The following is a 22082-nucleotide window of genomic DNA, read 5'->3' on the forward strand; positions in this document are numbered from 1 at the left end:
GGTGGATAGAGGGCTAGGTCTGAGGTTGGGAAGATCTGAGTTCAGAACCATATTAGCTGTGTGACCTTGGGTAAGTCACTTCACCTCTGTCTGCCCCAGTTTTCTCAACTATAAAATAAGAACAATAACAGCACCTGCCATGAAGGGTTGTGAGTTACAGATGAGGCATCTGTAGAGCACTTAGAACACAGTAGGTGCCATATAAATGCTTATTTTGTTCTCTTCCCCTCCCCCTGCTCAGGTCCCTTCCAGCTCTAAATTAATGGTCCCATTCAGCCTAACTTTCTCCTGCTTCACAATACAAACATCCTGTTCCCCATGTGGGTCTCTTCCCATTTTAGTCTTTTCTGTCATTCAGGTCTTTGCTCACACTATCTCCCTAAGCTGGAATGTCCTTCCCTTCCTCCCTTACCCATCCCTCGGGCTCCCTTGCATTCTCTATGCATTTATTTTTGGATGACCAGACCTGTGACTTCTTTAGTAGAGAGGGCCCTCAGGGAAGATTTGTAGCATCTTGGACAATGCCTGGGCACAGAGAAACTGAGTGACTGGCCCAGGGTCTCACAGCCAGTTACGCGGCAGAGGCAGGCCTGCAATCCAGCTCACCCTGGCTTTGAGGCCAGCTCTCCATTCATTACTCCACACTGCCCTCTACAAGTCCTGGGTGCTTAGTGTGTGCTGACATCCCACTTCCTCTGAGACCTTTTCCAATGGCTCTACGCTTGCACTGATCTGCCCCACCCCCTTCGACTATACTTGCTGCCTACCACCATTTCTCTAGCACAGTATGCTGAACACAGTAGGTGTTGTTGAATTAATGTCCAAATTAATAACACTAGTCTATACCTTCTCCACTGGGGGAATTGGGAAGAGGGGAGCTCAGGTCAAGAGGGTCCATGGGGAACCTGCTGCGTCTAAATGAAAGAGTTGGACTAGATTAGGGTGGGGAACCTGCAGCCTCAAGGCCACATGTGGCCCTCTAGGTCCTCAAGTGTGACCCCTTGACTGAATCCAAACTTCAGAGAACAAACTGGATTCAAAGGGCCACATTTGAGGACCTAGAGGGCCACATGTGGCCTTGAGGCCACAGGCTCCCCACCCCCGGACTAGATGATGTCAAGGTCTGTTCCAACTCTAAATCCTATGATCATATGCTTTACTGGGCTTACAAGATTAGGAGAGAGAAATATCTACTCATTTTATCTTTCCATTTAATGTTTATGACACATAAATTTTCAAAACAGGAACATCCTAATAAAAGTAGTAAAAAAAGATTTTCTAGGGCTTGACAACATAACTCTGAATAACTATTTTAATTTACAAAATATCATAAAAAAAGGTCCAAGTTATGAAGGAAATTTGCTCTTAGCTCTTCTTGTACAGATTTTTTGGGACACCATAGTAAAACTATACTACATATATTCCAAACACTATTGAAAATAGATGTTAAACTTTCTAAATGTTACCATTTTATTTGTGATAACTATGACGCTGAAGTTGGAGAGAAAGGAAAATTATTGTTCTTAAAATTGACCAAACTACAAAAACTTCCAAAACCAATCCAATAAGCATTTATTAAGAGTCTGGCTTATACACTATGTCCCTGGGATACAAAGACAAAATGAAAAACAGTCCTTGCCCTCAAGAAGCTTACATTCTACTTGGGGAATACAGCATGAAAACAGATAAAAAAATACATGATAATCTGAAGAGGAGGAGGAAGGCAGCACAAACAGTGGTACATGAGCTGAGACATGCAGGGACCTAAAGATTCTAAGACAGGAAGCTGAGGAGGGAGTATATATATGTCACAGCCATGATGGACATGTACAAAAGCAGAGATATAGGACATGCAGGGCTGAGGGGGGTGAGGAGAATCTGGCTGCAACACAGACTGTATAATGTTACCAGTTATAGTAATTACCAGGGACTATTCAGACTGGTGAGAGGGGCTAAATAGTAGTCATTATGTACCTTGTAAAATACAAAACTCATTTGTTTTTGACTTCTGAACAAGCTTAATAAAGTCTGAAGCAAAAAGGAATTTTCTATAAATAAATAACAAGATCATAGGTCCATCAAAAGATCAACACGTATCTTATGATTGTGTGTGTGTGTGTGTGTGTGTGTGTGTGTGTGTGAGTGAGAGAATTACAAAGAGACCAATGCTGGCCATTTTCATTGTCTAATATGAGGCACTTGGGAAAAAAAAACCAAACAACTTTTTGAAAGGCCTTGGTCCAGGATTTGCATCAGTGGAAGTAATTCCCACATAAAGAAATCTTATAACAACAAAGCATAGGTACTTGAAGCACTGATATATGGTCAGTGATATAGATATTAATATATAAGCATGTGCTCCAGAATTTAGCCCTAGGAAATATTGTCATCATTTTTTAGCCTTTAATTCTCAAGTAACTTCTTTACAACATAATAAAAAAATGCCATTGCTCTCTGAGGGAGCCCAGAGAGAAAAGAGTTATTACCTAAACTTTGGGTTTCTCCTGGCTTATGTATAGGTTCATATACAGGCCAAATATTTTAACTCTAAACAGCTAGAATGCAAGACCATTTAAAAATAAATTTCTGCAAATGTCTCTAGTGATACAGGCAAATGGTATATCATAAATGAAAACAAAATACAACAAAACTGATCAAATATCTAATAAAGTTTTGTAAATTTCCAAACTGTGCTAACATGGAACACGATTTGGTCATGAGAAATAAATCTTATTTCTCTCGTACAAATTTTATTATTTTACAATTTCAGGAAGTCAACAGTCAAAACCATCATTGCTTTCTTACTAGACTTTTAGAGTAGACTTTGATTTATTGCTGTTATATGATGGTGATTAGGACTCAAATTTCTCTAATTAGGTCACTTGTTTACTTGAGAAATACAACTAGAATTGAATGATAATTACTGAAAGGTAGTATATTTTATTTGATAAGAAGTATTATAAGGCTATTATGATACTATTTAAAAATAAAAACAAGTTTTAAAAAAGTAAATTAGATTTCTTGGACAGTTTATTCCACCTTTTAGATGAAGTAAAGAGTGTCATTGCCATGAGGAGAAAAATGTTGTGCACAGGAGAATAATACACTTCCTTTTCAATATAAATTGGCTTCCCTTTGGAGAAAAAATTCTGCTTTGGATGTGCTGTCTTTACTATCATAGGGTTCTGTCTGGCACAAAGTAAGTAGAGCAGGCATTTCTGGTAGCTGGATACCTGAAGAAGACTTCACCTCACAATAGTTAAGAGCATACCCTTCAACCAAGTCTTCCTTGGAGATCTGGTTTAAGCCTGAGTCACAGACGCTGGCTTTCTTCCACGAGTGTGTCTTCTTGAAGGTGGTGTGCAGGAATTCTTTCATCCTTTGGTTTTCTTTGGCAGTAGATTCCCAAACCACTTCAAGTTCACCTTCTACCTCTCTACAAGAAACAAAAACCAGAAAGTAAAGTTTTAAATAGCCTCTTCCCCACCTGGGTCCTTTGTGGAACAATCTGACAATAGAAACTTTTCCTTAGGAGCACTACTTTTTTAAATAAATTTTTATTGATGTCTTGTGTTTTTTACATCATCATAGTTTCCCCCAGTTTTCTTCTCTCCCCTCCAAAGCCATTCCATATAACAAATTGTATTTTTAAGACAAAAAAAGAAGAAATCAATATAACTAATCAGAATATTGAAAGCTCAAAACTATTTGTTTTCAGAATCACTTGTGGCCTTCCCACCTCTGCAAAAGGCAGAGTTGGGAGGGTCTTCTTATATCTCTTCTTTTGACCCATGCTTGTTCTTTAAAACTCTGCAATATTTACTTTTGAATGTGTGTGTGTGTGTGTGGGTACATGTATGTGCATGCACGTGTTTGTTCTTTCCATTTACATTAATGTACTCATTGTATATAATGTTTTCTTGGCTTAGTTTACTTCACTATATCAGTTTATATAGATCTTCCCATATTTCCCTGTATTAATCACATTCATCGTTTCTTACAGCACAGTATATGTATGTGTGTGTGTATATATATATATACACATACACACACAAATGTGTTTTATATACAAATATATGTATATGTTTCTATGTGTGTATATGTGTGTGTGTGTATATATGTGTATGTGTATATATATATGTATATGTATATATAAAAAGAGAGAGAGAGAGAGAGAATATCTTAAAAACTGAGGAAATTAAGGGAAAAGAGGTGATTAAGACAGCAAGTGGTTAATTGTGGAAACTGAGTGAACCACACTGACTCCATCTTGTGACTCAATTCTGGAGCTAGCTCAATTCCCTTTCTATTCAATTATAAGTCTAGCACAACTTCTGTCCTGTAAGAAAATTTTATTTGATTGTGAAAAGTGAGAGAAAACTTTGTTGCACTATTTGAACTTAGCTCTGCATGGCTGGGAAGCTGGACCACCTCTTCCTATTGTTTAGACGCCTTTAACCATGGATCTAAGTTATGCTCATCAGAAGCCTGGTCAGAGTCAGACTGATGAAAGGAGTTTTCTCACAATTGTGCGTCTCCAGCAACCCATCTGTTTTATAAGAAAACTGGCACTGTACTGATCAGCTATTGTTTCCATGTTCCTTTAATTGCTTACAGACACTTGGGGGGAACAGGACACCTCCTTTTCCAATTTCAGGGAAATGTACCTGTTTACTCTCTCCCTCCCAACCTGGAAAGTCCCTAATCTTTTATCTAATTAGAAATCAAATTATGTTGTTTCCTTTTAACTAACTGGCCTTATTGGATTAATAATTTTAACGTATAAAAGTCTGTCTTCCTCCTGTATTTGGTGTCCAGCCCCAAGCTGAGGAAAGGGTCCCAGTTTGTTAGGCAATTGGCATGCATTGCTTAATAAATCAACATACTCAGAGGATCAAACTTTTGTTTCTTCATTCTACCTTTCACCCTCAATCAAACCTATTCAAAAAAAATCTGATACAAAGATTTTTTTCCCCCCACTTGATCACCTCTCTTCTTATCCTAGGTCAGGGGTAGGGTACCTGTGGCCTTGAGGCCACGTGTGGCCTTCTAGGTCCTTGGGTGCGGCCTTTTGACTGAGTCTAAGTTTTATAGAACAAATTCTTTTATTAAGGGGATTTGTTCTGTAAAGTTTAGATTCAGTCAAAGGGCTGCACTTGAGGACCTAGAGGTAGCTAGAGGGCTACATGTGGCCTCAAGGCCACAGATTCCCCACCCCTGCACTGGAGCTTACAGAGTAGAGATGACACAATTGCATGTGTTTTAGGAAAACTACTTTAGTGGACAAAGGTCTCGAGCACGGAGAGACTTGAGGCCGGCAGACCCACCAGGAGGCTTCTGTTACACTCAGAGTGTGAGTTGGTGAGGGTGATGGTGTCAGAGGAGAGAAGGAGGTATATTCAAGAGATGTTACAAAATTGAAACTAACAGGCTTTGGGGGGTGAGAGATGATGAGGATTCCACGATGACTCCTAGCTTGGAAGCTGGCAATACACCAACAGTATAATGGGGAAGATTAAAAAGGAAAAGACAGTAGCACCAGATTCTTTTTCCTTGCCATAGAATTTCCATTTTCTTCCAGATCTCCTCTGTACATAACTTTTTGTAACTGGACCTGTGATTTCACTGGTCTAGGAAACTTTTAGTGATGACAGTCCTCCCAATACAAAGCAGCAATTGCTGTGCAGCTCAAAGTCTTAGAAAGTCTCCCGTGAGGCCGACCACAAGCACAGGAGACCTTTGGGTACCAAGGAGTTAAGGGAGCCACCCTGGATCAGAGAGCCAATACTTGAACACAGGCCTTCCTGAGTCTGAGGTAGCTCTCTATCCATTATGTCCTACACTGCCTGTCATGGGATGCATATCCCAATGGAAATACTGCAAGTAGTTGCCTAAAAAGTTTAGGGAAATGCAACTGTTCTTTGTTTCATCGCTGCTGGGGGAAAAAAAGCATCAAATGGACTGTCAAGAATTTAATCCACAAATTGACTGCTGAAAGCCTATGAGGTTTTTTCAAAGGCAAGTAACAAGGCTACTTTGATTTACTGATCCCACTTTATGTGGTGTTTAGAAAGTGCTCTAAAGAAATAGGATCTCAAGAATTTGCATAATGGTCTAGAGATTGGCAAGAGTCATCAGTCCTATATTATAAACAGAGAAGCTATTTCAAAGATTCTAACTCTGGCCCAAGACAAGCAAAAGATACCACTCCATACATACACTGCACCAGACATCACTTCCCCACATATGCAATTGCTTTCTCTAACACCAACCTCCTTACAATTTATCTTAGTTGAACTTTTTATACAAATGTGTTCAACCTTAGAAGAAACAGACTAAAACTGACCTGGCAAAAAGTTAGAATTAAGCTGTTTCAGCACATTAAAACTAGACATTCACTCTGGATCAATGTTTTGGCTCCAACTTAGTCATTCAGAATTAAAAACAAAAATAAAAAGCCCCACCTCAAATACCTCATTCTCATATGCTACATAACTGGAGAACATTCTCAGCAAGAAATTAACTTAATTTCCACACACAGACTTTTCAGCCAGGGAGAAGGGTTATAATTTGGGCACTGTGTACCTCAATAGCTGATAGTGCTTTTGTCTCTGATACTCCTGTTCAAATCTGGGGATTAAATAAAACTTTAAAGTTGTTAAAATATAGGCAAACTATCTTAGAGTCATTTATATCCTGAAAAGAAAGTAAGCAGTGATAATTGCATGCATTTGGGCATGAATTATGTAGCACAATATGCCATGACCTAGAAAAATCACAAAGAGGATAAGAAATTATCATTCTCTAGACATAAATTTGACTTGAAAGAATAAACAAATATCAGTTTTTACCTTACAGCTAGATTAACAATTTAAATGAACTGTTTTCAGTTAAAGAATTATTTCAATGTCTGAAGAATGTAGTGACTAGGCTCCCTGGACCTGGAGTCAAGACCACCCAAGTTTAAAAACTTTCTCAGACCCTTAGTAGTGTTATCCTGAGCAAGTCCTCTAGCTACTCTTAACCTCAGTTTCTTTATTTGTGAAACAGGGTTGATAACAGCTCCCGGCCTCAGAAGATTATTCTGAGGATCATACGTGATATATGTATAAACTCCTTGGCAAACCTTGAAACACTATATAAATGTGAACTATCATTATTATACTGCTGAATTTTGTTTAAAGACTATGTGCAAGAACATATTATATTTAAAATTAATCAGAGATCATAGAATTTCAGACCTGAAACATCACCATCTTGAAAGCCCTGAGAAGGGAAGTGAGTTCATTAAGGAAACAGATGATAGAAGAATATATACGTCTACAGAAAACAGAACATTTGGATTCCTGAGCCTGAACTGAAAGACAATGTTTTAAGTTTCAAAACAAGGTGATGCATACTTAACCACGATTTCCAAATGCAGGCCATCTGGGTTGTAAATGTTGGAAAATAATGGTATAGAATATATATGTTAGCTAAGGGCAGTGATTTTTTTCTGTGGCCCTGTGATATGTGGTTCTTCAAAATCTCAACTTTTCAAGGTCTTCCTTGTCACATAATTTTAACTTACAAACTGGCTTTACTATGGGTTAGCACAATTACATTTTGTAAATCTTAGGTAACATAGGAAGATTTTGTTTTCATTTGTGCACCATATATTCTGAGTGGTTCGCTTGGAAAGGCATACAAACAGCAAACAGAGACCTGAAAAGGTCAGGGAAAATGCACATTTGTAAATGAATAACATGGGCAAAGAAAAAACATTGCTCCTTTTAAAATGAATGCATAGAATTACTGCAATGGTTTTGTTAATATATGCAAACATTTTTTCAATAATCGATAGCTAATGAAGCATATATTCACATTCTGAGGAATTATTACTGCTCTTTTATTCACTTTATGCTTTTGACAAAGTTGTTTTTTTAAAAAATGACTATGTTAAAAGCTTTTCAAATGTGCTCTTTCTTTTTCCTGGGAAAAAAGAACATTGGGTGCCTTCTCCTCAAAACTTCCCATCAAGTGACCAGATTTCTGCCTCTCTTTTTAGTTTTCAACATTCACTTCCATAAGATTTTGAGTTTTAAATTTTCTCCCCCTCCCTTTCCTATTCCCTCCCCAAGATGGCACACAATCTGATATAGGCTCTACTTATATGTTCATATTAAGCATATTTTCACATTAGTCATGTTGTAAAGAAGAATTAGAACGAATAGGAAGAATCATGAGGAAGAAGAAACAAAGCAAAAACAAAAAAAAAGAGAGATCAAATAGTATGCTTCGATCTGCACTCAGACTCCATAGTTCTTTCTCTGGGTATAGATAGCATTTTCCATCATGAGTCTTTTGCCGAGAAGAGTTAAGTCTATCAAAGTTAGTCATCACACACTGTGACTGTTACTGTGTACAATGTTCTCCTGGTTCTACTCACTTCACTCAGCATTAGTTCATATAAGTCTTTCCAGGTTTCTCTGAAGTCCACCTGCTCATCATTGCTTATAGCACTATAGTATTCCATTACATTCATACACCAGAACTTGTTCAGCCATTCCCCAATTGATGGGCATCCCCTCAATTTCCAATTCTTCTGTCTCTCTTTTCTAATAAAGACTTAATTTGTACAGGAAGCTGGCTTGGCAGCAGTTTTCAGCACTTTGTGGACTGACAGAGGCCCTTTGGTTTTCCTTCCCAAAGAACCTTAAAAAGTATTTTGAATATATGGAATATTTTTTAGGACAGTCAGAAAGAACAGTGGGATCTTCACGGGGTGCTCTGTTTCTGTCAATTTAAAATATCTTTCTGGGTATATAGCCATAGCTCATTTCCAGCATTAATTCACAATACTTCATATACTAGACCTCCCACCTAAAACGACAGCTAGCTTTTTCCATATCTCATCCTACTGTGCTCCATCTCTCACCTGAATTGAGGCAAACCATCTCTCTTGCACTATATTCTCTATTTCCTTTTGTTCAAATCTTTCCCTGCCTCAAAAACATAGCTCAAGCTGTAATTCTTTCATGAAGTCTTTCCTGATACCACCAGTTAAAAGAGATGTCTCTCTACAGCCATCTTGCAGTCCCATGCCACCAAAGTCAATGTATCTATTAAGCCTATATATATATACATACATGTATATATGTGTGTATATATATCAGAGAGATCAAAGAGAGAAAATAACCCATATACAGATACACACACACACATACACATATATGTACATACATATATATAATAGCAGCTCTTTTTGTAATGGCAAAGAACTGGAAACTAAAGGAGGGCCCATCATCTGCAGAACAGTTGAACAAATTATGGTACATTAATGTAACAGAATACTGTTACACCACAAGAAATTATGAAAGGGGTATGTTCAGAGAAAACTGGGAAGACTATATGAACTGATGCAGAGTGAAGTGAGAAGAAGAAAAATAAGAATTTATATAATGGCAACAAAAGACTTAATAACGCTAATCAATTCAATAACTAACCATGATAACAGGTGGTCTACTATTCACCTCCTGACAAAAAGATAGAAAGAAACATACATTTTTGGACAGGGATAATGTGGGAATTTGTTTTTCTTGACTATGCCTATTTGTTACTAGTCATATTTTCTAATGATCTTCGCTCCTCTGTGAAGTGCTCTCCTGTCTTACAGCTTTAAGACTTTCTCTACCATGCAACAGAAACTTCTTCACCCTGGAAGCTCCCTCTGGACTACTTCTCACACTGGAAGTACTCTCTGCCCTTGTGGCCTTTCCCTCTGATTGGCTGGTTCCTCCCAGAACTTTCATTTTAAGGTGGAGGCCTAGGCCAACCAGGTATTCATTCTTCTCCAAGCTGCACTCCTGACTCATCTTCACAGGATTTTCTCTACCATGTTTCCTTGCTAGGTTCCTTCATTCCCTAATCTCACTACCCTTCCTTTCAGCTTCCTTTTCTGTGTCCCTTTTACGTGCTTTTTGAGAGCAGAGACTGAATTTATTTCTGCTTGTTTCTGTATTTCCAGAGCTTAACACACTGCATGAACACATAGTAATCATCTGATGCTTGTTGACTTGTTAGGAGAGTTTTGTTTTTATTATCTTCTTTCAAATTTAGAGGGGAAGGGAGGGGGAAAGCATTGGTAGCAATGGAAGAGAGAGAAAATAAATTTTGTTAACTGAAAAATAAAGTCAAATAGAAAAAAATAAAACAAAAAAAGTGATGTCTCATACCTCAAATTTTTCCTAAAGCATTTGGTTTGGATTTTTATACCAGTATGTTTTATCTTCACTGTCATACTCATTTGTGCATATGTCATATCTCCTCTTTATTACAGAGCAAGGACTGTAATATATCCCTATGATATAGTCGCTTTAAAAAAATACACAATAGAGTAAGCACTCTCCATTTAAAGACCATTAGAACTCAGAAAATACAAATTAAAGGGTGAAGATTTCTACTACAAAAAGATAGCTTGCTTTAAGAAAGGATTTTTTATTCATTTCCTTTAACTGGTGTACTTTCCTACAGCATTAACAACACAATTTCAGTTCAATTCAGCAAACATTTATTAAGAATCTCCGAGTACTGGGCTAGGTGCTTAATATAATTAACATATAAGGGGCAGCTAGGTGGTGCAGTGGAAAGAGCACCGGCCCTGAAATCAAGACGACCTGAGTTCAAATCTGGCCTCAGACCAAACACTTGACACTTACTAGCTGTGTGACCCTAGACAAGTCACTTAACCCCAACTATCTAAAAAGAAAAGAGATAGTGAATAACAAATAACACAAACTTAGCAGAAAGAATCTTTCCCTTCCTCCCTTACCTATTTAGCCATCGTACCTTTCAGGACCCTGAGTTAGGTGCCAGGGCAAAAAGATGAACGAGTCAGGGTTCCCAAGCCCCCATCTTCTCAAATTACAAAGAAAGGAGTGCCATGACAGGTAACTAAAGCGACCTGAGTGGAGACATCACTAAAAGCTGCATTGTCCTGAGCAGAAGATGAGCTAAAGTTTAGGTATTTGCCACACTCAGAAATAATTTTGAGAGAACTGTCTGAGTAGGATTAAATGATTACAAACATTTTAAGTTAGAAGATATCCTCACATTTGTGCATAGGTAACAATACTATAATATTTTAAGAGATATAATTTAGTCAGCACAGGGATTTCCCCATACCAGGAGTTCCTCTACCAATGACAGACAGATCCGGGCACTTCCACATTACTGTTAACGAAAGTAACTATGAAAAAAAAAAAGCTAAAGATCAGTAATTGCATATCTAAACTACTGATAATGATTCTTTAAAATCAAGGTGCTGACACTAAGTGCTCTAAGTGAGTAATAAGCTCTAGTAAAAGATCATAGGACAAGTGGAACTAAAAAGTTCAGAAGGACTTATCAAAGTGCAATTAAAATATGGCCAGGATGATTTTCTAACAACTGGTCTGTGAAAGGTCATGCTGGAGAAGCAGAATAGGAACATAAGCAAATAAATATTTAAACTCAAGAGGCTGGTATGTGAGGAGTGTTCTCTTTAGCTGAGATTCTCCAACATGAAATGAAAACCTCTGGGAAAAACTGAAGCACATTAAGCAGTAAGAAAGGTGGTAGGGCAAAATAGGGCAGCCTAAAAATCATCAATAACTTATGACAGTACTTAAAAGTATGGCTGTAAAAATTAAACAGGAGACAGCTGTTTCACGCAAAACAAAAATACATATTTAGTCAGACTGTTTAAATGGAAAAACCCAATGTCTTCAAAATTTTAAGCAATTATGCTGTTAAAATCTCTCAGGCAGAATAAAGAAGACAGAAAAGGACACACTAGGGATCAAGCAACAAATCAAGCCTGTATTTGTACAATGCACCATGTTAAAGAATGTACTCAATTCTTAAAGAAAGAAATGTCCCATGTAATCAGGGAACTCCTCCCTGGTCAGAAACTTCAAATATGGGTCAAAAAATTTCAAAGGTAACTTTTATAAAGTACTAGCTCAAGTACTTCTTCGTTCAGGGAAAAATCACATGTTAGATAACTGTTAATTAAGCCCGGATTCATGGGGTAACTACCTAAGTTGCAGAGTAGATAGTGTGCTAGACTTGGAATCAGAAAGAACAGAATTCAAAACCTGTTTCAGAAACTTAGCTCAATAAAATGAGGGGGTCAGACTCAACGACCTCTAAGTTTCCTTTTGGGTCTAAATCTATGATATTATGATCTGCAGGTTAACATTAATTAGATACATGCTACAGGTTGTCAAATATAACAGGCACTATAATTTGATAATAATTAGCAGAAATTCTAATCTCTATTCTTAGAGTCAAAGTCAGTCAGTCAAGAAGCATTATTAGGCAGTTAACATTGTGCCAGGCGGGTCTGCTAAGCATTAGGGATAAAAAACAACAAAAAACAAAACAAAACCTAAAAGCAAAAACCCAAAGGCAAAAACCCAGTTCATCCCATTAATGAATCACATTCTATTGAGAGAACAACATTCAACTGAGTCTTGAAGGAACCCAGCAGGTCAGAGATAGGAGGGAGCACATTCAAGGTATGGGGGACAACTAATTAAAAGTCAAAGACTTGGGAGATGAATGTCCTTTGTGAAGAACTGCAAGACAGACAGCAGTGTTGGATTACAGAGTGCATCGAAGGGAGCAAAACATATGATGGGTGAAACAGACAGCGTTTTTCAGATTGTGAAAGGCTTTAAATAAATAACAAAGAAAGAATTTTATATTTGATCCTGGAGGTAATAGTGAGTTACTGGGGTTTATTGACCAAGGGGGTAGCGTAATCATGCTTATACCTTAGGAAAATCCCTTAGGCAGCTGAGTGAAGGATGGATTGGAATGGGAAGAAAATGGAAGGTTTTAATAAGAAGACCTATTAAAATAGCCCAGGTGTGTGAGGGGATGAGATCCTGGACCAGGGTAGGGGCTGTGTGAACAGAGAGAAACCAACATTCATAAGAAATATTGTTAAGGTAGAAATGAAGAGACTTGGCTACAGATTATATATATATATATGTGTGTGTGTGTGTGTGTGTGTGTGTGTGTGTGTGTGTGTGTGTGATGACTGCAAGTGAGGGATCTAGGATGACACTGAGGTCTGAGGAATCAGGAAGATGATATTGCCCTTGACAGTTACAAGGGAATTTAGAAGAGGAGGGGGTTTGGAGGAAAAGATAATGGGTCCTTTTAGGACATGCTGAGTTCGAGATGCCTCTGGGGCATCTGGTTTTAAATGTCCAAAAAGCAGTTGGTGATACAAAACTGGAGTTCTGGAGGAAGGTACGGGTTGGATAGACAGATCTGGGAATTACCTCTAAAAGAGATGTAATTGAATTCATAGGAGCTGATGAGATATAATATAGGGGAAGAACAGAAGAAGACAGAACCTTAAGGAACATCCATTTTCAGTAGGTATTACCTGAACATCCAACAAAGGAGAATAAGAAAGAACAATCAGACAAGTAGGAGGAAAACCAGGAGAGAGCAGTGTCACAAAAATATAAAGAGGAGAGAGTAATCTGGAGTAGAAGGAAGTTGAAGTTAAAGGCTGAGAAGAGGTCAAGAAGGAAAAGAATTGAAAAAAAGGCCATCATATATGGCATTTAAGAGGTCATGGGCGACTTTGGAGAGAAGAGTTTCAGTTAAATGAGGAGGTTAGGAGTCAGACTGCAAAAGGTGAAAGAAGTGAAGAGAGAGAATACAGAGGCCCCTATTGCAGACAGCCTTCTCAAAGAGCTCAGTTGAGAAGGCAAAAGGGAAGGTAAAGGTAAAGAAGGCAAAGCGAAGGTAAAGAAACAGGACGATAGTTGGCAGGGATGGTACAATGTGAAGGCTTCTGAAGGATGAGTGCCATGGGCTTGTTTATAGGCAGCAGAGAAAGAACAAATAGGGACAGTATGAAGGACTAAGACACTGGGAATGAAGAACAGAGAAACTGTATGGAGGAGTTGGTGGGGTGGTACCAAGTGGGCAGAGAGAGGTGTTTGCCTTAGCAGGGAGAAAGGCCACCTCTTCATGTGAGACAGGGATGGAGAAAATAGTGGAGGAAAACATTTGAGTGCTGTGAGATGAGCAAGAAATAAAAAAGAGCCCTTAGTGAATGGTCTCAATTTTTTCAATGAAGTTATTAAGTTAGGTCCTTGACTAGGGTAGGGGGAAGGGATGGCTTGAGGAGGGATGAAAGGGTCTGGAATAGCCCCTGTGGTGAGTGGGATAGGTAACTGATTAAAGAGGTGTAAAAGAAGTGTTTTGCTGCCATGGGAACCTAGTTGAGATTATGTAGCATAAATTTGTAGTGGACTCATAGTTGTTTTTTTAAAGTTTTTATTTAGTATTTTATTTTTCCGCAGTTAAATGTAAAAACATTTTTTTCACATTGGATTTTAAAACTTTGAGTTCCAAATTCTCTCCCTTCCTTCCTTCCCCCTCTCATTGAGAATGCAAGCAATTTGTTATAGGTTATACATGTATAGTCATGTAAAACATATCCATAATAGTCATGTTATGAAAGAAAACACAGACCAAAAAAAATTAAAGAAAAATAAAGAAAGTATATTTCAATCTGGATGTGGATACCACTAGCTCTTTCTCTGGAGATGGATAGCTTTATTCATCATAAGTCCTTCAGAGTTATTTTGGATCACTGTATTGCTGAGAATAGCTAAATCATTCACAGCTGATCATCTTACAATAATGCTGTTACTTTGTACACAGTACATTTCACTTTGCATCAGCCCATGTGGTTTCATGACTTTCTCTAACTTCATGAGGCAACATGGGAATAGGAGCAAAGGTGGCTGATGATAGTAGTAATCCAAGGCTCGGTTTTGGCCAGGTATGACTGAAGAAAGGACAATGGGACAAGTGATGAAAGTGCAGAGTTGAACTGTTACACCAAGGATTAAGACAGTCAAAGAAGGAGAGCGCGGCCAAGGCAGCAGTGAAGCCTGGGAAATAACAGAAGAGTAGAGGGATTTGAGGGCATAGGAAAGATGAAGAACAGAGTTAGGGATTATAACATAGAGGGAAAGATTAAATAAAAGGAGAAGATTAAATGATTAAATATTCTCAGATAAAGAATATGGAAGTGTCAATGGGGAGCAAGAAGTATTCCAACTCCTTCATCATGATCGGGAAGGAATATGAAATGAAAGTGCAACTGGTATTGGAAAGGAAGTCAAAGATGCAGGCTCATCAGAAGGGCACCAGATTTGTTAATACCAGAAGATGAAAGGAGGGAGAAAGGATAAGATTTAGAATGAAATCAAGGTCGTTAACCATGGACTGAACATTCTAAAGAGAGTAGGGGAAGATGTGGGAAGATCTGCAGTGGAACATTTTGGGGATAGGGTTGAGATGGATGGGAATGAGGGAGTGGGCACAACTGGGAATGGAGAATGGAATTTTTACTTCAGCAGCCAGAGATTCAGAATTATGAGGATGAGGAGAGTATCTGGGGGTGGGGTTGTGCTAGCCACTGAGGAAAGAGTCAAAACAGCATCAGTGATCAGAGACAGTTCGGTCAATGGAAAAAAGTGATTAGACATTTCACGGTCCTCCCTCAAGACCCAACCTTGTGGTTGGTGGTGCTGTTTCCTGTCAAGCCTCAGGAGGCCTGCTTCATGCCAGTGGAGGTACGTGTCCTCCTTGATTCCAGAGTCTCCCTCACTTCACATATTCAATCAGTTGCCAAAACTTGCTATTTCTACCATGAGACGTAATTTAGACAGCGTCTTCTATGAGAGACCTTTCCTGATCCACTCAAATGCTAGTGTCTTCCCTTCCAAACTACCTTGTATTTAACTTCTTTGTATATATTTGTCTATTGTAATATTAACTACTTTGTGTATATATATATGGGCATAACTACTTTATGCATACATGTGTATGTATATATACTCTATTGAAACATTTGTATAGATATTGTCTATTGTAATATTTGTATATTAACTACTTTGTAAATCTATATATCTAATCACTTTATATTTATGCTATGTATATTTATATATGTATTTGTTGTCTCCTCCCCATTGTTTCATTCTTTGTACTTGCATCCATAGGGATCAGCACAGTGCCTAGAACAAGAGAAAGTATTTAATAAATACTTGGCAATTAGGGTTGATTAGAAGGGGATTGTCTCTCAGAAGTAGGGATCAGGGAAGGCTTCTTGGAGGAGATGGCATTTGTAATAGGATTTAAAGGATGGGTTACCATGGTAGAGTAGATAGATACTATCTAAGGAGTCGATCTGTGTTCAGAATCTGCCTCTTATGCCTACTGCTTCTCTGATTGAGGACAAATCCCTTAATTTCCATCTGTAAAAAGAGGAAGTTGAACTACATGGCCCCTGGTACCCTTCCAACTTTAGAGTTATGATACATGCTTCCAAAATGACGATGCCCCCATGGAGTGGATGGAGAGCTGAAAGAAAGGAAAAAAGCCTATTAAGCTTAGTAACTTAGTCATTTTTACCTTCTCTGTCTAAGAAGTATGTGGTTCATTCACTGGAAATGGCTTTGTACTCAAAATGTTTCAAAAACCATCAAAGCTTCCAAGCGGTATTTTAAAGTTTTATCATCGTACCTAAGAAGTAATAGTACCTAATCACAAATATTTTAAATAGTACCTAAAGGATACTTTTAAAAGGATGTAATATTTTAAAAGTCACTGCTCTGACCCTATAGGTAAAATTGTAATAGAGTCCCTTCTTGGAGCCTTCAGTTTTATACCTCTTTGATGTTCCAGCTGAATAAGTCACTTCTCAAAAATAAAAAAAAAGACAAAGTTATTCTTTAATTAGTAACTGAAATCTAAGAGAATTAATTTTAAAAACTCATAATAATGGAGAAAATTCTATCTAACTTCTGCAAGTGTTAAAACAAAATATAAACAATCCTACATGACTGGATCATGTCATCTGCTCAAAAGTTGCCCCACTGCCTAAAGGATAAAACACAGATTGCTTAGCTCGGCCTACATGGCCATCTATGATGTGTCTTCAGTCCGCCTTTGCAGCATCACTGCACAGCATTCCCTCAGCACGCTTTACCCTCTACCCAGAGGAAGCAACTTGATGTTCCATGATTGGCCTCACCTTCTCCCTTGCTTTTGCATTCACACAGACTCACCAACCACCCACAATACCTACTGAAGCCCTTCTCTTAATTTAAGACACAGATTTGATGTGACTATTTCTACAACCCTACCTCTAGTCACCCTGAGGAAACCCTTCCCTTCTCAAATCTCCTGAGATTTTCTAACTTGGTTTACAGCCATCAGGACACACATCTCATTGTTCCATGAGATTAGCAACTCCATGAAGGTAAGGACTGTGTCATCTTTCATCTTTGCACCCTCAATGTCTACCATGACACACCGAACATGGAAAGTACTTAGTAAATTCTAAAATGAAGTCATAAATGCTATGATGTAAGAAAATCCAAAACACTGGGGGAAAAGTCACCATTTACCAAGCATAAAGTTAATTTCCAATTTCCAAAAGGTTTCATCTAGCTGGTTGTCCCCACCTCCATGGTGTTAATCATTAAAATGTTTCATCAATCTAGCTGAAAGTGAAGCTCTTCCATGCATCAGAAGATGGCTTGCTGAACGATCAGACTTATCTTTACATGATGCTGAGAGGAGGATAATGAGAGAGGAGTTGAGGTGTATATGAAGGTGATAAGAGTTGAGAACTCTTTTGGAAAGATAGGACCAAGCATAAAAGTAAAGAATTCAAACTTGGGACTAAGCTGTGGCACTTGGTCACACAGATCTGAGAAAGGATATTAAAAAGAAACAGTCACATTGCTTCGCGGCTCTGGGCAAGTTACTGCCCCAAGAAACTCTATGTGAATATAAGTTTCAGTTCTGGATTGGTAGAGGGAGTCTCTCAGAGAAGCTCTTTACACCAGTGAAATCACAGGTCCAAACCAAAAAAAGTACGATGTCACCAGAATGAAGATATTATCTCTTCACTCATTCTGGTTGGGTAAGTCAAGTCCAAATGAATATGTTTGGAGGACTGTTAAGTAATTTTGTTTCTGTTTGTACAATTTTGATAACATATAATAATTATATATAATATAATATTTATATTTACATATTGTCTTAAAGCTTACAAAGTGTTTTCTTTACAAGGATTCTGTGAGGTATCTAAAAGTACTAATGTAATCAACCAGTCTGAAGCTTTCCTTAACTTCAGCTAGTAGATAGACAATATTAAGTCACATTTGTTGAACAAACTACTTCCCTCTTTCCCACACACTACTCTTTAATATAATTATATAATCATGACTTAAAATTTACAATTAATTAAACTCTAATTTAAATGTATTGTGATAAAATTTGAAGTGTTTAAAGAAAGGCTTGTCCTCCATTTCTGACATTACTACCAAACCATGAGGTACATTATTTAAATCTGTTTTCTGCTGACAACACTTTTTTTCTGGGTTGCAAATCTACATACTTACAGTAACTAACCCAAAACCAAGATGATGGTTGCCAAGCCACACATGATTAGTAACTGTAACTTCTAACAATAACTTCTCTAACCTCTTTTTTCTTAACAGTGGGGACCAAAATAGAGACAGGAAAAATTTCATGAGGACAGACATCCACAGAGCTTACTAAATACAGGAGATTTTTTTTTTTAAACAGTTTCTGGAAGGTGGATTATTAAAACAATTTTAGAGAGACTGGATTATTGATCGATCTGTTTTAGGAGACAACAATTAGAGCCAGAAAAATCTGCAGCTACTGAATTTTTTTAAAAGGCTTAGGAGATGAATGTAAGTTCTATAACCTTGGGAACTGTACTTAATTTTCAAATTATCATTGCATTATAAAGCTGTCTACCTAATCAATATTTAAGGAATTACTTTAAGGAAAAAGGTTTTATGGTCACTTTTGTGCATTAGTCTAAATGGAAAAATCAAGAGATGTTAGAGACTTAGAATCAACTTCAAAGAACAGAAAATTAAACAGTCATGCAGGATGGAGAAATTGAAGCCAGTGAATTTTCTGTCATCTATGTGATACTGCAACATAAACCAGCAATACTCCCAATTCAGGTATGGTCAGTTGCAATACTGGCATTGTGAAAGGGGCTGCTTAACACAAGATGTGAGTAATACAAGATAACTGTCAGGTTCACTTTGACAAACTACACAACTTTCCCTAGACAGTCTTCATCTATTATTTAGTAGATAGCTATTGCATCTGTAGCTTCAGCATCTCTTACTATTTCAAAAGGATAAAGATATAAATGACACTCTATCCATCAGAGAAGACAGGCATTATGGATGATATCAAAGCTGAAGTCTGCCATACAAATAGCCCCAAATGGCTATAAAAGCAATGAGAGCTCTCTGAAGGTGTCTATCAAGCAAAGATGATTTAATGCAAAACAGATTACATGTTAAGATGTGTCCACAAAAGATAAGTCTAATAAATGAAAATTTTTGTCTTTCATTAGACATAAAACATGAGAATATTTCTTTTTTACGGCCACTTATTTCTACCTCTGACAATTTAAGAATTTCTGGCTGGTTAGTACTTCACTAAATGAGATGAATTTGGGTGGCACAGGGAGCTTAATTAATGTCCATGTGGGGCAGGCCATAAAGTTCTTCTCTGACTCCCTGGTCACAGAGCACATCCTAAGGCTCAGTCAGCTTCTGCATAAGTACACACAACTGCTGGTCTTAATGAGAACCATGTAAGAGTCTATTCTTGAAGAGTGCTCTCTATTCTGAATTCCTGGAGTACTCTGGATATGCCGCGCTGTACTGTGAGTTGTCTCTTTATGTGTATGTCCGATCTCCCCAACTAGACTGACTGTGATTCCTCTGAGGGCAGCCCAGTATGTCCTAGTGAATAGTTCAAACAGCTGACGATGAAGAAAAGGAACACAGATGTATGAGTAGAAATCTAATAACTCCACTCCTAGAAAGAGGACTCAAAGCACAAGCCCCTTTGATAGCAGGTTAAGGTCAACTGTCTTGGATGATGCAGTTTATGACACTTCTAGGTTGCTTAATCATCAGATTCCCAATGAAATCACCCTATGAAGAGGAACAGGTAGATTATTAAATCAACACAGATGTTTCCATCTGACACCATATAGTTGTTGCACAAAGATTTAAGTATAAGTTTTTTATTCAGTTAATTAAAAAATACTGTTTGATAAATTTCCAGAAATTTGAAAAGATTATGCTGATTGGGAAGGTACTAACTGTTTAGTCAGAGTTCAGAGTACTATATATCCTGCACAGGAGAGCAGTTATCACAGATGCAAATAGATTTGTTCTCTGCTCTTAAGTTCTCATAAATTTATAAATAATTATTTTCCAATAGGTAGTATGATTTACAAAATGACTGCTTAATTACCTCTCTCAGAGTTACTGTTTGGTGGCAAGAGAAACGTATCACTAAAGCTTAAACCAGAGGGAAGGTCTCTTCAAGGAATTATTTCTATTTACAGGGCATGTCCAAGATTGATTATCAAAACCTATCTAGGGCTGCTTCTGAACTGTTTTTGTTTTCCATTTATGCCGAGGTTTCTGACAATCTACATTAGTAGTTAATGCAATACCTTGACAACGTCAATTTCTTAAACCAAAAACAGATCCAACTAACCCTAGTCAGCAAAACTTGTTAATCCAAATGCTTTTAGTTCTCACTCATCTGAAAATTCAGATGAAGTGACTACACCAGCTTTCATATTATATTATTAGGATTTTCCAGTGATCTCCTGACATACTACACCTTCCAAATGCGTGACCTGGATTCTTCTCCATATCAAATCACCTTTTTTCTTCTCTATTTTGAAGCACCTTACCATATTTTAAAGAGCTGCCATTTCTAAGGCACTCCCTTAAAGGACTGTATTACCTTGGGAGATGGGGGAGGGAGGTCAGGGAGGAGGAAAGCGAGCAGAGATTTTTCAGCGGACACTGCCCTAAGAAAGCACTGAAGCTGCCAGATGGGAGGCTCCTGACAAGCAGGGGCTGCAGCAGCTGTGCCGATGCTGACCTTCCTCCCTTTCCCCAGGGACGCTCAGTCAGCTCGTCCAGAGGGAGGGCTGGCTCTACCTTTTCTGGTGGAGCACTTCTTCCAGAGCCTCTTGCTTGTCTCTCAGCAGCTGCTGGAGGTGCTTCATCTCTCGCTGGTACTGATCACTCTTCTCAGCAAAGTCCTCCTCTTGCTTGGTCACTCTGTGATTGAAGTCTCCCAATTTCACAGCGACTTTCTTTTTATACACCTGGGAAAACGAATGGCCATGGGGAGAGTGAGTTTGGTGGCATGGAGGATCACTCCCAAAGTAGACAGCTTCATGGTTTTCTTCAGTGATGGCTTTTTAACTATAGCTCATCCATGCCTGGTATCAAGACTCAATTAGGTAGGTTTGTATTTCTCTAATATTGATTAGAATGCCTTTTAGGTAAGGTACTTGGAATATATATATATTCTCCTCCCCAGAAGATAAACTTATTATATTAGGAGTAATGTAACTAATAAAAGTTTCTTTTTTTTAAACAAAAAGATTTAACAGAGCAAACACAAAAAGGAAAGTTTAAAAGAGAAATAAAAATACACATGCTTATGTGCTACATATTTATATATAATATGGCTATACATTTTATATTATAATTATACTATTATATTATATATTCTATCATTACATATATAGCACATATGGAATATCATTCTCATTCATTTTCATAACTAGCATGGGATAAACAATGAAAGAATAGATTTGACTTCAATTTCAAATAAATACTAGCAAGTTCTGGTGTATTTATATCAAGTCTATGAATTATTCTATTTCTAAAATGAAAAAAAACTCTTCTGGGCAAAAAAAAAAAGCTATTTAAAATAGACCATAGGGAAACCTGTTATAAAAGGAGAATTTTTCATAATCTGTCCACATATTAATTTGACACGTAAAGATTAATTACAGATATTATATGACTTACTTCAAAGCATGCTTTAACAAAATAAGAAGTATTTACCTTCTAGAAAACAAACAAGATGTAACTTCCTCTGTGCCATTTCTTAAAAAGAGGGCAAAAGTGGCA

The 22082-nt window shown here is 37.7% G+C and overlaps 1 protein-coding gene across 1 annotated transcript in view; it reads right to left on the reverse strand.

Annotated features, from left to right (window-relative positions):
* Positions 1-1548: 1548 nt before the first annotated feature.
* The window catches only part of CEP89 (centrosomal protein 89), a 158278-nt gene continuing 137744 nt past the window's right edge, over positions 1549-22082 (reverse strand). Inside the window, 2 exon segments of the mRNA XM_020985037.2 lie at positions 1549-3436; positions 21096-21265. Of these exon segments, the coding sequence (XP_020840696.1) occupies positions 3115-3436; positions 21096-21265 (492 nt within the window). The 3' untranslated portion in view covers positions 1549-3114.

Source organism: Phascolarctos cinereus, unplaced genomic scaffold (genome assembly GCF_003287225.1).
Source record: "Phascolarctos cinereus isolate Bilbo 61053 unplaced genomic scaffold, phaCin_HiC Scaffold_2;HRSCAF=192, whole genome shotgun sequence".
Classification (NCBI taxonomy): Eukaryota; Metazoa; Chordata; class Mammalia; order Diprotodontia; family Phascolarctidae; genus Phascolarctos; species Phascolarctos cinereus.